General features: G+C 49.0%; 1 protein-coding gene across 2 annotated transcripts; it reads left to right on the forward strand.

Moving 5' to 3' along the window:
* Positions 1-1,729: 1,729 nt before the first annotated feature.
* Positions 1,730-14,055, forward strand: SIRPB2 (signal regulatory protein beta 2). Of its 2 annotated transcripts, XM_025932332.2 has the most exons (5): positions 1,909-2,016; positions 9,628-9,993; positions 11,210-11,551; positions 12,080-12,148; positions 13,414-14,055. In XM_025932332.2, exons 1-5 carry the CDS (start codon positions 1,944-1,946, stop codon positions 13,542-13,544), a joined length of 981 nt encoding a protein of 326 aa, XP_025788117.2. In that variant the 5' UTR covers positions 1,909-1,943; the 3' UTR covers positions 13,545-14,055. The 2 variants fall into 2 exon arrangements, with proteins under 2 accessions (XP_086558003.1, XP_025788117.2); XM_086701877.1 differs by lacking the exon at positions 13,414-14,055 and having other exon boundaries at positions 1,730-2,016; positions 12,080-12,492.
* The last annotated feature ends 517 nt before the right edge of the window (positions 14,056-14,572 follow it).

Here is a 14,572-nt window from a genome sequence, read left to right on the forward strand (position 1 = left end):
GCTGACCTCAAATGCTGAGTCAAAATCAGCTGAGATAAGAAGAACCATGGAGCTGAGCCCAGATAAAATTGTCAACCCACAGAATCACAAGTCAAATAAATGGGTATTATTTTAAGCCACTGCATTTTGGGGGGTGGTTTGTTATGCAGCAATAGCTAACTATTACAACACCTTACCTAGTCACACAAATAAAATGAATTCTAAGAAACCCTTGAGAAGAAAAGGAATAGCTGCAAAGGAGCCCAGGCAGATGAGCAGGTGATTTAGAAGCTCTGCTGGGAGGATGATATGGAGGCGCTGAGGGTCTGGTGGAATTTTCTAGGCCTGTGGTCAGTTCAAAGAGACTCCAATATATGGGTCTCCTCAACAGGAGAACAAGTAGAAGAAGCAATGGGATTGAGAAGACAGGACCAGCCACACCTCAGCAGACCCAGAGCAAAGTGCTCAGGGACTAGGCCAGACCAACCTCCCCATGGCAGATACCAGGCCCCGAGACAAGACTCAGACCCAAGGCCCACCATCCTGCCCAGAAAGAAACTTCAGCCTCCTCTGCACCCAGGACCACCCAGGAGGGAGGGAAGGGTAGAAAGTTTGAGCTATTTTTTTTTTCTAGAAAAAACAAAACAAAACAAAACAAAACTGAGTTAACCTAAAAGAGTATGATGGCAACATGTACAATATTCACTTCACCTCATAGTTTTTTTTCAGTTCATTTATTTATTTTGAGACAAAGAGAGAGAGTGTGAGCAGGGGAGGGACAGAGCGGGGGAGGGGGGGAGAAGGAGAGTCCTAAGCAGGCCCCGCACTTTCAGTGTGGAGCCCAATGCGGGGCTCGAACTCGCGAACGGCGAGACCATGACCTGAGCTGAAATCAAGAGTCAGACGCTCAACCAAGCGGGCCACCCAGGTGCCCCGCGACCCTATTCCTATTACTGTTTTACAGATCATATGATAGGGACTCCTGAAGAAGTTACAGAAAATTAAGATGCCACAAAAGCAAATTTTTATATGACCCAGGTGTGTTACCGTTGGACCCCAGGAAATGGAGGTTTCAAGAGTTGCCCCCAGTTATGCGTTTAGGAACGGGATCTGTGCCCTCCCCTCACTGCCAAAAGGAGGCCTCCACGGGGCTTGCTTTATAACAAATCCTTCTTCCTAAGCAAACGCCACCTCCTCTGTTGCCTGCACATCGTGAACAATGATGGTTGGTACGTTCAGCATTTACATCGTGCTGAGCCTTCGCCCACGTATCTTTTTTTTTTTTTTAATTTTTTTTTTAACGTTTATTTATTTTTGAGACAGAGAAAGACAGAGCATGAATGGGGGAGGGTCAGAGAGAGGGAGACACAGAATCTGAAACAGGCTCCAGGCTCCGAGCTGTCAGCACAGAGCCCGACGCGGGGCTTGAACTCATGGACCGCGAGATTATGACCTGAGCCGAAGTCGGCCGCTTAACCGACTGAGCCACCCAGGCGCCCCGCCCACGTATCTTGTAATCCCTGCAATACCTTTCTGAGGAGGGGACTGCTACCGTCCCCATTTTGCAGATGAAGAAACAAAGGCTCCGAGGTGGCAGGTGTGCGTGAAAGGTCACGCAGCCAGGAAGAGGCAGACCCAGGACTTGACCCCACGTCTGGCTGACTCGGGACACACTAGGCATGCTCATCTTCCTGCCAGGGTGCCCAGGACAGGGCCTGTGGCAAAAGGGGGCATGAAGGTTTTGACAGAGTGATTACAGGAACACTCGCTGCCCAGACACAGAACCCGGAAACCCCTCCAAACAGCTCCTTCCTCTTGCACCAGCAGCCTCGTCTTGTCATATGAAAACACTTCCCCAAGTAGCCTTGGCCCCAAGGAACGCCCCGTTTCAGGCTCAGACACCCACCGGATTGCAGAACGACAGCCAGTCTTGGGAGCCACAGGAGGCACATGCGCCCCTCGCGATGACCACCCCGACCCAGCCGGCCTACTCGCCTCCTTGCTCCTGGCTGCTGATGCTGTCCCTTGTCCTCTTGGGTGAGTGGGACCCCGGACATGATAAGACCCACCCCTGGCTGGTCCCAGAGAGGAGCCCCAGGTGCTCTGGCAGGCCTGGAGGGGCTCAAGCCCACCAAGAGGGAATGGGAGCGGGTAGCCGAGAACTTTCTTGATCCCAGTGTCCCAAGAAGCAGAACTTTTTCGGGAGGCAGCGCAGTGAAGTTAAGCCCCCAGGCTCTGGGGTCTTGCAAGCTGGGCTCTGCTCAGATACCCGCGTGCTCGTGTCACAGGCCACTTCACTCTCCTCTTCAGCGAACAGGGCTGCTAACGGGGTGCTGTGCGTATTAAATACAAAAATGGTGAGGCTCACAGCCCAGGATCAGGGGCATAATCTGTGGGGCCTATGTCGTGCAAAACGTAAACGCGGTTTCAGAAAGTGATAAGAACTTTAAGACAGCAACAGCAGAGCATTATCGCAAGCACGGGGCCCTTCTAAGCACAGGGCCCTGTGTGACCATACAAATCAACCACCCACGAGCCAGCGCCGGCTCAGCCTGAGAAAACTGGGCTCAAACCTCACCACTGACTTCTCTCTGAGCTTCCGTTTCCCCCTCGGTAAAATGGGGCTAATCGTGGGGACCCACCTCATGACTTTTGTTTGGAAGATTCGACAAGACAACACCTGTTGGTACCTGGAACGGTGTAAAGATTTACATAAAGATTTTCTTACCCATGTCTACTGTTAAGTCAGGATCAGGCCGACTTAACTCCTGAGTCTTGGGGCTCCTGGGTCCAGCTTAGCCTCTGAGCCCAGAACCCTCTGACCCAGCAGGCAAGAGACTCGGCTTTCACCTCCTGTCCATCTGGACCCCTGCCCCAGCCCCTGCTAAGACCCAGCCCCTGCTTGGGTCCTCCAAGATGGTCACTCCTGGAGAGGCCCTGGTGGGAACCAGATCTGAGACCAGACTCGGCTGCTCCTTCGCTCCCCAGCGTGCTTTGGGGCACCACTTCCCTTCTCTGAGCTGGTTTCCCTGATCGTAAAAAGTGAACTGTAGCTCCTAGTTGCTCACTCCACAAATAATTCTGAGTGCCCACTACGTGTTAGGCACTAGGCTAGGAGGTCATATGTCTAAACTACTCAGGATCGGGGCGCCTGGGTGGCGCAGTCGGTTAAGCGTCCGACTTCAGCCAGGTCACGATCTCGCGGTCCGTGAGTTCGAGCCCCGCGTCAGGCTCTGGGCTGATGGTTCAGAGCCTGGAGCCTGTTTCCGATTCTGTGTCTCCCTCTCTCTCTGCCCCTCCCCCATTCATGCTCTGTCTCTCTCTGTCTCAAAAATAAATAAACGTTGAAAAAAAAAAATTTAAACTACTCAGGATCAAATAGGTTTTGAAAAATGGGGGTTTTGTACCAGGCCTCCAAAGGAGAACCCACCATGAGGGATCGTGAAGGATAGGGCCTGCTGGTGGAAGACAGGCGGGAAGGGATCCCAGAGCTGTGGCCAAGGGGTGCCCAGCTCCGTGGACAAGGTACCCAGGACATTTTCCAGAGAGCGGGAAGGGGTGAGGGGCACAGGGCTTTCATTCATTGAGGTTTGATGGACGTACAACAAATTGTACATATCTAACATGTACACTTTGGTAAGTTTTGGGGGCATTGGATATGCTTCACTCTTGTGAATTCATCACCAAAATCAATATAATGAACATATCCAACACTTTGAAAAGTTTCCTTGTGATTCATCCTTTCCATTCCTCCTCCTCCCGTGGCAACCCCTTATCCGCTTTCCATCGCTATAGATTCGTTTGCATTTTCTGAAACTTTATACAAGATCATGCAGTAGGTACCCCTTTTTTTCCGGCTTCTTTTCCTCAGCATAATTATTTTGAGCTTCATTCATGTGGTTGCACATATCAATAGCTCACATATGTCTTTTTATTTCTGTCCCCTGTGTGGATAAAGTACAGTTTGTTTCTCCATTCACTTGTTGGCAGACATTTTCTGCTTTGCAATTTGCGGCTGTCACAGATAGAGCATCTATAGACGTTCGTGTACAAGTCTTTGTGTGGACTTACGCTTTCATTGCTCTTGGGAAAATACTTGAGAACAATATGACCGTATCATATGATAGGTGTGTGTTTAACTTTTAAGACACTGCCATACTGTTTTCCAAGGAGGTTGTACCATTTTGCATTTTCATCAGCAGTGTATGAAGATGACATTGTCCTCTACATCCTTGCCAACACTTGGTATGATCAACCTGTCTCATTTTAGTCATTCTCACAGGTGCGTAGGAACATCTCATTGTGGTTTTAATGTTCACGTCCCTAATATGTAATGGTGCTAAACATTTTTCACGTGCATCCTGTATCCTGTTTGGTAAAGTGTCTGTTCAACTCCCATTTTTCGACTGGTTTTCTTATTATTGAGTTTTGAGAGCTCTTTATATATTCTGGTTACAAACTTTTTATCAGATAGATACTTCACAAAGATTTCCTCCTACTCTGTGGCTGTTTCATTCTTTCGCAAGTGCCTTTTGAACAGCAAGAGTTCTTAGTTTTCATAAAGTCTAATTTATTAATTTGTTCTCTTATGGATCATGATTTGGGTGTTGTATCTACATGTGTGGCACAATTCACTAACAAAACCATCTGGGCTTGGAGTTTTCTTTGTGGGAAAGTCTTTAATACAAATTAAACGTTTGCAATAGATAGTAGGGCTATTTAGGTAATTTATTTCTTCTTGAGGTAGTCTTGGTAGTCGGTGGTTTTCAAGGAATTTGTCCCTTTGTCAAATACATGCAGCCATGACCTTTCCATAGCATCCCCTTATTGTCCTTTAATATCTGTAAACTCTGTACTTCTGTCACCTCCCTAGTTTTTGATTTTAGTAACTTGAGTCTCTCTCTCTCTTTCTCTCTTACTCTTCAGTATGGCTACAGGTTTATCAATTATAACGATCTTCTCAAAGATTTCACTCACGCTGACTTTTCCTCTACTGTTTTTTGTTTTTTACTTTATTGATTTCACTCAGGTCTTTGTGGTTTCCTCTCTTCTACTTCCTTTGGGCTTAATTTGCTCTTTTTTTCCCTTGTTTCTTAAGGTAGAAACTAAGGTCATTCATTTAAGTCCTTCCTTCTTTCCTAATCTAGTCATCTAATTCAATAAATATTCCCCTCTGCTTTAGCAGAATCCTACAAATTCTAATATTGTGTTTTTATTTTCATTCAGATCAAATTGCTTTCTAATTTCCCTTCTGTTTGTCTTTAACTCGTGTGTTATCGGAAAGTGTGTTATTCGGCTTGTGAATATCTGGGAGTTTCCTAGGCCTCTGTCTGTTATTGATTCTAATTTAATTCCATTGTGTCAAAGAAGATGCTTGAATTCTTTTAAACTTGTTGAGACTATTTTATGACTCAGAATATGCTCTCTCTTGGTAACAGTTCTCCGTGCACTGGAAAAGAACTATATCCTCCTATTTGGGGGGCAGAGTGTTCTATAAATATCAGTTAGGCTGTTAGTTGTTAGTGCTGTATTCTTTTTGATTTTCTGCCTACGTGTTCTATTAATCATGAAAAGGAGGATATTGAAATCTCAGAGCATAACTGTGGATTTGTCTGTTTCTCCTTGCCATTCTATTGGGTTTTGCTTCATACACTTTTAAGTTCTGTTATCTGGTGCACATAATATTTGGGATTTGTATGTCTTCTTGATTTTTTTGAAGCTTATTCATTTTGAGAGAGAGAGCGAGCAAGCACACACGAGCAGGGGAGGGACAGAGAGAGAGGGAGACAGAGGACCCCAAGCAGGCAGCCCCCCTCCACCCCTACTGTCAGTGCAGAGCCCAGTCCAGGGCCCAATCCCATGAATCAAACTGAACCATGACTTGAGCCAAGATTGGATGCTTAACCAACTGATCCACCTAAGTGCCCCTATCTTCTTGATTAATTTGCTCCTTTACCATTATGAAGTGGCATTCTTTATTCCTGGACATATTCTTTGCTCTGAAATCTACTTTATCTGATATTAACATAGCCACTCCAGCTTCCGTTTGATTAGTGTTATATGCTCTACCTTTTTCTATCATTTTCCTTTTAACATATGTGCAGCTTTAATATTTAAAGTGCATTTCTTGTAGGCAACAGATAGCCTACAAGATCTCACTTTTTATCCAAGCCGACAATCTCTAATTTTTACGTAGGGTATTTAGACCTTTTACCTTCAAGGTGACTTTTTATAGGATTAGGTGTAGGTCTTATCACCTTCCTACTTGTCCTGTTGGTTCTTTGTTCTCTTTTTTCTCTTTTTCTGTCTTGTTTCAGTTGTTGAGTATTTTTATAACGCTATCTTATCTCCTTTATTGGCTTATTAGCTATTACTCTTTATTTTGTCATTTAGTGGTTGCTTTAAGGTTTAGAAGTTTCAAATTTTCCAAGATGAAAAAAAGGGGGGGCCATGGGCTCTCCCACCCCAATACTTTCTCTCTTCTATTTGATCCTAATTGGTTCATAAGAATAATAGAATTTCCCTGTGTTCCTAGGATCCCACTGGGAGTATATTTTTATTTTGAGAAAGAAATGGGCATCAGTTTACAAGTTCTATAGTTTCCTGTGAATACTGAAGAGTCCACTGGACTCTCCCCCTTAAGTGTGCAATTCACACCATCTACCTTTCAGTGACAGCATACCATTTCCCATACCGTATAAGAGACTTACAAAGTATACTAGGGTTTCCCTCCTCCCAGCCTTTGTTGTGTTGCTGTCAGAACTTCACTCAGACATGTGTTACTTGTTTGTTACTTGTTTTTATCATTTCCGGGCCTGGCTTTTCGGAATCGCTAGGTGGGACCACAACACTTCTCTCTGAGTACCGTCCTCTCTTCTGTCTGTTCTACCCATTGCTCTGTCAAACATGAGGTTTTCCGGTTTGGCGGGTGGGGAAAGGCAATATTTCAGCCCTGTGCTGAGCGGATGGGCACCGTTCAGTGCCTGCGCGCGAGGAAACCACCTGAGAGGCCAGGGAACAAACCACCAGAAAGGATTAGAGAGAACAGATCTGACTGTCTCCCCTCATGGTGTTTGAGGGTGGGTGTTGCTCAACATTTTGGAGCTAAGGACACCGAGGGCAAAAGCAATCCCTAGGATTGAACATGAGGTATCCCTTGGTCACAACTGTGAGGGAGTTCTTATAGAGGCTATTTTTTTTTTTAATTTTTTTTTAATGTTTATTTTTATTTCTGAGACAGAGAGAGACAGATTGTGAACGGGGGAGGGTCAGAGAGAGAGGGAGACACAGAATCCGAAACAGGCTCCAGGCTCCGAGCTGTCAGCACAGAGCCCGACGCGGGGCTCGAACTCACGGACCGCGAGATCGTGACCTGAGCCGAAGTCGGATGCTTAACCGACTGAGCCACCCAGGCGCCCCTAGAGGCTATTATTAGCACATGCCTAGCTGAGGACACACAGGAAAGGAATTTAGAATTCCACAACCCCTCCCCAGATCCTCTTAGAAGGAAACATCTGCCTCACCTCCCTACTCCCTCGCCTCACTGACAACTGAGAAACACCATGCTATCCTGCAAACTTACATCTTGGAGCAAGACTGAGTCATTCACCAGGACTGACGGTCACACACACCCAGGGAAATTTGGGACACAAAACTGATGACCCGTGTGGAGCAGAACCTTAAGTCACCTGATCTGAGTCCAAATCCTGGCCATGACACTGACTGTTTCTTCCCCTCTCTGACCATCAGATTTCTCAAAAATGGAGATGATAATAACACCTACCTCAGGGAGTTCTTGAGGGGAGCACCTGTTCATAACCCAGGTGCAAAAGAACTTGCATGGGAGGTCTTGACCCCCTCTCTCCGTGCCCACTCCAAGGCCAAACTCAGCAGCTAGAGCCCCGAAATAGATCCACTTCCCAAAGCACCAACAAGCATTGCAGCCTGGTAAAGAATTCACAAGAGACACCTGAAACTAATATAATATTATATATCAACTCCACTTGAAGTTTAAAAATGTTTTCAAAGCGACAGAACTGCATATAGGACATAAAATTTCTGGTATTTACTGTGTGTAAATAATATCTCAATAAAGTAGTTTTTTAAAAAAAGAATTCGCAGGGGGGCACCTGGCTGGCTCAGTCCGTAAAGCATGTGACTCTTGATCTCAGGGTTGTAAGTTTGAGCCCCACATTGGGTATAGAGATTACTTTAAAAAATAACTATAAGTCGGGGCGCCTGGGTGGCGCAGTCGGTTGGGCGTCCGACTTCAGCCAGGTCACGATCTCGCGGTCCGTGAGTTCGAGCCCCGCATCGGGCTCTGGGCTGATGGCTCGGAGCCTGGAGCCGGTTTCCGATTCTGTGTCTCCCTCTCTCTCTGCCCCTCCCCCGTTCATGCTCTGTCTCTCTCTGTCTCAAAAATAAATAAACGTTGAAAAAAAAAATAACTATAAGTCAAAAAGAATTCAGGGGGTGCCTGGGTGGCTCAGTCCATTAAGTGTCTGACTTCAGCTCAGGTCATGATCTCACTGTTCGTGAGTTTGAGGCCCACATCGGGCTCTGTGCTGACAGCTGGGAACCTGGAGCCTGCTTCGGATTCTGTCTCCATTTCTCTGCCCCTCCCCTGCTCTCTCCCCCCACCTCTCTCTCTCTCTAAAATATAAGACATTAAAAAAAAAAAAAAGAATTCACAGGATGCCAGATGATGTTTACTTTGTGCGATACATTTGAGGGCTGAGAGCGGGGGCTCCAGAAACAGGTTGTCACATTCGTATTGGATGACATATTAGTTTCGGGGGCCATGACAAAGTGCCACAGACTGGTAGTTTAAACAACAGAAATGCATTATCTCACACCTCTGGAGGCTAGAAGCCTAGGCGAAGGTGTCAGCAAGGTTGATGATGTCTCCTGAGACCTCTCTCCTTGGCTGTCTTCTCTCCGTGCCTTTAATTTCTTCTTCTAAGGATGCCAGTCGTATTGAATTAGGATCCACCCTCATGACGGCATGTTAACTTTGTAAAAAATTAAAAAATTTTTCTTTTAATATTTATTTATTTTTGAAAGAGAGAGAGAGACAGAGTGGGAGAGGGGTAGTGAGAGAAGGAGACACAGAATCCGAAGCAGGCTCCAGGCTCTGAGCTGTCAGCACAGAGCCCGACGCGGGCCTCGAACTCACAAGCTGCGAGGTCGTGACCTGAGCAGAAGTCTGATGCCCAACCAACTGAGCCTGGGCCACCCAGGCGCCCCTCATGGTAACTTAATTGCCTCTTTAGAGACCTTGTCTCAGGATGCAGCCACATTCAGAGGTACTGGGGGTTAGGACTCTGACACATGAATTTAGCCGGGAAGACACCAGTCAGCCCATAAACTGTGATCCGGGGAAACTTACCTGGTCATCTGGGCTCTCAGCACTTCTGTGAAGACAGGAAGAATGCTGTCACCTATTATTTGCAAGTTCTCCATTATTTGTAAGTTCTGCTCTGCCTCTCCAGACAACCGCCTCATCTCTCACGCTTCCCTCCCCAACAACATCCGTCCGGCGTCCTGAGCAATTGTTGCTGGCCAGCTAATGACTAGGTTGTAGTAAGCTCACCTCTGAGGGCTCCAGGTCCTTCCGGCTCAGCACAAAGCCAGTCTTCTCTGTTGCAGGAGCCTCTGGGCAGAGCGATGGGAGTGAGCGGCAGGTGTTGCAGACCGAGGGCCCCCTGCTGGTGGCGGAAGGAAACACGCTGCTGCTGCGGTGCACCGTGGAAGGTTCCTGCACTGACGACGGGATTAAATGGGTCAAGGTGAGCGATCGGGACCAGCAGGAGATTTATAACTTCAAACACGGCTTCTTCCCGGGGGTGACGCCGGTGACCCAGCGGACCCTGGAGCCCCTTCATTGTGACTTTTCCATCTATATCCACAATGTCACCAGCAAGCATGCTGGAACCTACCACTGTGTGGGGCTTGATGACTTGAGTGAGAACCCAGAAAAGAAGCTGCAGGAGGGCACCTCAGTGTTTGTGAAGGGTGAGTATCAGGCTCGGTGGGTCTTAGGCGCTCAGCTCGGACCGGTCTCCCTGCGTCAGCTGCCTTCATCCATCCACACCCATACCGTCGACACAAAATCCCAGTTGGCGCACAACGCGAGGGTGTCTCACTCACACGTGCACAGGCATCTGGAGTGGTTCTGCTCCACGTGTCTTGTTCCAGGGCCGCGTCTTCTTGCAGCTGCGAAGAGTACACCTGGGTCGTGGAGATGGCAGAAGCAAAGAGGACAAGCCCCAGTGCCCCCAAGCGCGTTTCAAGTTTCTAATCACGTACCATCTGCTAACAGCCCATTGGCTAAAGCAAGTCATGCGGCTCCACGCCAAGTCAAGAGACCAGGATGCGTACCCACCCACCACGAGGCAAGAGTAGGGATGCACCACCCTAGGGGAGTCCAGAACTAGGGCTGATAATTTAATCTACCACGCTCCCCACGTAATCAGTCATGCTATCTGTAAGCCCAGCAGTGGTGACCTGGGCACTCACATCCTGGGTCTGTCATTCAATAGGAGCGTGTTCTTTTTTTTTTTTTAAATGTCTTATTTATTTTCGAGAGAGAGAAAGAGAAAACGAGCAGGGATGGGGCAGAGAGAGAGAGAGAGAGAGAGAGAGAGACAGAATCCTAAGCAGGCTCCAGGCTCTGAGCTGTCAGCGCAGCCCCCGACGTGGGGCTTGAACTCACAAACCGCGGGACCATGACCTGGGCTGAAGTCGGACGCTTAACCTACTGAGCCACCCAGACGCCCCACCCTGCAAACTGTTAACAGACAGAATATCTGTGTGTGGCAGTTGGAGGTGGGGGGAAGGGTTCATTTTAAATTGATGCAAGCATTTCGGGAAGGTTTCTCCGATTCCTCCCACCCCGTGACAGGTGCCCTTTTGGCCCTACAGTCCTCTGGCTTTCCAACCTCAAGGGGATTTTCTGCACCATCTCCACCACCAGACTGAAAACTTCTTCCCAGCCGGACATTTGTATGTCTTGCTGAGCTCCATTTCCCCCAGTTGTAACCTCAGCACATAGCAGGTCCTGAGAACTTTTTTACTGAGTGAACCGACTTGAGCGTAACGTGGGGATCCAGAGGGAGTAGCTGAGTAGGGAAATCAGGGCAGCGGGGAGGGAGGGAAGATATGAGGGAGGAAATGAGTGGACAATGGAGGAAGACACAAAATGCGACAAGGACCCTCTCTTTGGCTTCAGGAGCCGGAGCCCCAGAGCCAAACCTCTGGATCCTGCAGCCCCAGGAGGTGGTGTTGGCAACCACCGGAGACACTGTGTTCCTGAACTGCACAGTGCTTGGACATGGTCCCCCGGGACCCATCAGGTGGTTTCGGGGGGCTGGTCTGAGCCGCGAGGCCATTTACAACTTTGAAGGCCTCTCCCACCCCAACGTGACAGCCGTCCGGGCCTCCAACAGCGATTTCAGCATCCTCCTGCAAGGCGTGTCCCCTGAGTACACAGGCACCTACTACTGTGTAAAGTTTTACAGGAAACCCAACAGACAATACCTGTCCGGACAGGGCACCAGGCTTCGAGTAAAAGGTGAGACAGGTGGTCTAGAAGGCACTGGGGGAGAGGGGCAGGGGGTCCACAAGGAAATTCCCAAATAGGCCGGCTCTTCTCAGCCTCCAGCTGTTACATAAGCCGTTCCCTCTGCCTGGAATGCTTTCTCCTTCTCTCTGGCGAACTCCTACTCATTCTTCAAGGCCCAGCAGAAATAGCCCCTCCTCTGTGAAACCTTCTGCTTCTCCCGGGCAGAGTTCATTTCTCCCCCATTCTGGGCTCCTCAAAACTTTGGATAGACCATTAATGGTTTAACAGTATCTGTTGAGTGCCCGTTTACTGCTCTGCACTCTACTGGGTGCTGTAGATACTGCAGTGAATCAGACATTGTCCCCACCCCAGGGATGTTCAGACAGGTCTAACTAGTCCCTCATAGTCACAGGGTTTGACTTCTAGCCCCCATTCCAGGCACACTCCTCTCGATGACCCTAAGTCCTAGCACAGGGGCTCAGGAAGGGGCAAGACAGAAAGAAAAGGGGAATGTGAGACTGTCTCTCTTTCTTACAGCAAAGCCCATCACCTCTCCCCAAGAGAAAGAACTCACCAATGAACATATAGGCAGGACATATCCCTCAGGTGAGTGTACCTAGTCTTGGGAAGGTAACCAGTCCCCACAGGCAAGGCTTGGCCATGGGAAGGGACCAGTCCTTGCCTTCTAGGGCTATGCGCCACCCAGAAAGTCCCCAGGACTTCATCTCAACATCAGAACCAGGAACTCAGAGAACCACGTTAAAGCTCAACCAAAGAGGGGCGCCTGGGTTGGCTCAGTCGGTTGAGCGTCTGACTTCGGCTCAGGTCATGATCTCACGGTTTGTGAGTTCGAGCCCCCCGTCGGGCGCTGTGCTGACAGCTCAGGGCCCGGAGCCTGCTTCGGATTCGGTGTCTCCTCCTCTCTCTGCCCCTCCCCTGCTCGTGCTCTGTCTCTCAATGATAAATAAATGTTAAAAAAAATTAAAAAAAAAAAAAGAAAAGCTCGACCAAAGAAAGAACAGCTGACTGTTCAGTGGGCAGCCTTGCTTGGCAGGTAGTGAGCTCCCCATGATTCAGTGCAAGGAGACACTGTGAAACTGTACATAACAGTGCTGAAGATCATGGCTTTGTAGCCTCCTGGATTGAGTCCCTTTCTACCTGTGTGACTGCAGGAAGCTTGCCTCACTCCCCGAATTTCTGTTATCCTCCCCTGGGGACTAGGGGCGGAGAGGGGATAAGAGTTGGAGAGCGTACCCCATGAGGCTGGTGCGTAGACCCCATGAGATCACACGTGCCAAGCGCCCAGAACTGTGCATATCATATCACCTGTTAACACTCAGGGGCACTTGGCAACAGGGTGGGGTTGAGGGTGAGACTTGGGGTAGTGGCACCAGATGCTCCCTGTCACTGAGCCCTGTTCCTGCCATTCGCGGGAGCCAGACCACCTGGTCCCGTCACTTCTCTAACATATGTGCCCCTGAGCAAATCATTTCCCGACTCTGGCTCTGCCTTTTCATCGGTACCAATGGCATTATTATCCTGCCTTGCGTCATACGTTTAAGGATTAAATTAGGCAGTTAGGAAGTGCTTAGCCCAAGGTCTGGGGCAGAGGAGCTGAGCAGCCCATAAATGAACAGTTTTCTATTATGATCGGAGGTCAGGGATGCTGTGAGGATGACTAAACACATGGGTAGGATATTGGGCAAAGCCTCTTTGGGCCCCGGACAGAGGGAGGGGAGGTCTTTGTGTAGAAAGAATGTGGCCCCAGAGGTTTACAGCAGCTGGGCCAGGCCTCCCCGTGGGGACACTGAGGTCTGGACTGTTGGGGGATCGCCCAGGGTCCTTCCTGAGCTCTCCTCTGTGTCCTCCAGGCCTCCTGTCTGTGCTCACACTTGTGGTCCTGGGGCTGAAGGCCATGACCTTGGTTGCACTCCTGCTGGCCTGGGCTGCTTGCCGGAGAAGGCAAGAAGACACCAAGACCCCAGACTCAGCAGAACTGTAATCTGTACGGGGCATGCAGCACGGGGCATGGGGCGTGGGTGGGGGGGTCGACCTCATAGTAGGTCCTCTGAGTCGAAGAGAGGTCAAGGCTCCCCAACCACTTCACCGCCTCCAACCCCAGCCTCCAGATGCTCCCCAGGCTTCGTGCCAAACTCCAGGATCCCTACACCTGGCTTCCATTCACCTGGCGAAGTACCCCACTTGGCACTGACTGGGCTCCCTTCTGATGTGCTGTCCTCTCTCCTGACAGCCAGCTCAAGCCCTCCTTGTCCTTCAAGGCTTTGCCGGGCTCTCTTCTCAAGGCCCTTGTTCCTGCGGTAGTGCCCGCCCCCTTCCACACCCTCTCCTGTTTTCTCACCCTTCAAGATCCAACTCAGAGTCCTTTCCGGAAGATTTTCCTAAGCATCTCTAAGCTCACAGAGCCAGACTGCTCAGGCCTCTCCATTTACACCCTTCTCTCCTCATTTCCTACCTTTTTTCCCTTCCTTCCTTCCTTCCTTCCTTCCTTCCTTCCTTCCTTCCTTCCTTCTTTCCTTCCTTCCTTCCTTCCCTTCCTTCCTTCCTTCCTTCCTTCCCTTTTCTTTTCTTTTCTTTTCTTTTCTTTTCTTTTCTTTTCCTTTCTTTCCTTGCCTTCTTTCCTTCCCTACTATGGCTGCTTGGGTGGCTGTAATAGTTAAATGCAGGCTCAGAAACTGTAACAAAACTCTTAAATAACAGTGGCTTAAGCCAGAAGAGAATCGGTTTCGCTAGTAATAACTGAGCACGAGCAGGCCAGGCAATAGGGGGACTCCCTTGTAGTGAGACCCGGGATTCCTGGATCTCTTTGCTACCAGGTCCATATCTCAGGCAGCAAGACTAGGGAAGAAGGCAGCAAAGGGGCGTACGACCCTCCCCTTCAAAGGCACAGCTAGAAATTTGCCCACATCACCTCCAATTGGCTGGAATGTGGTCACATGGTCACACCTAGCCACAAGGAAGGCTGGGAAATGTAGTCTTCATTCTGGCAGCAAGGTGCCCAGCAGCAATTTC

The sequence above is a fragment of the Puma concolor genome, chromosome A3 (genome assembly GCF_028749965.1).
Source record: "Puma concolor isolate L17-30 chromosome A3, mPumCon1.1.hap2, whole genome shotgun sequence".
NCBI lineage: Eukaryota > Metazoa > Chordata > Mammalia > Carnivora > Felidae > Puma > Puma concolor.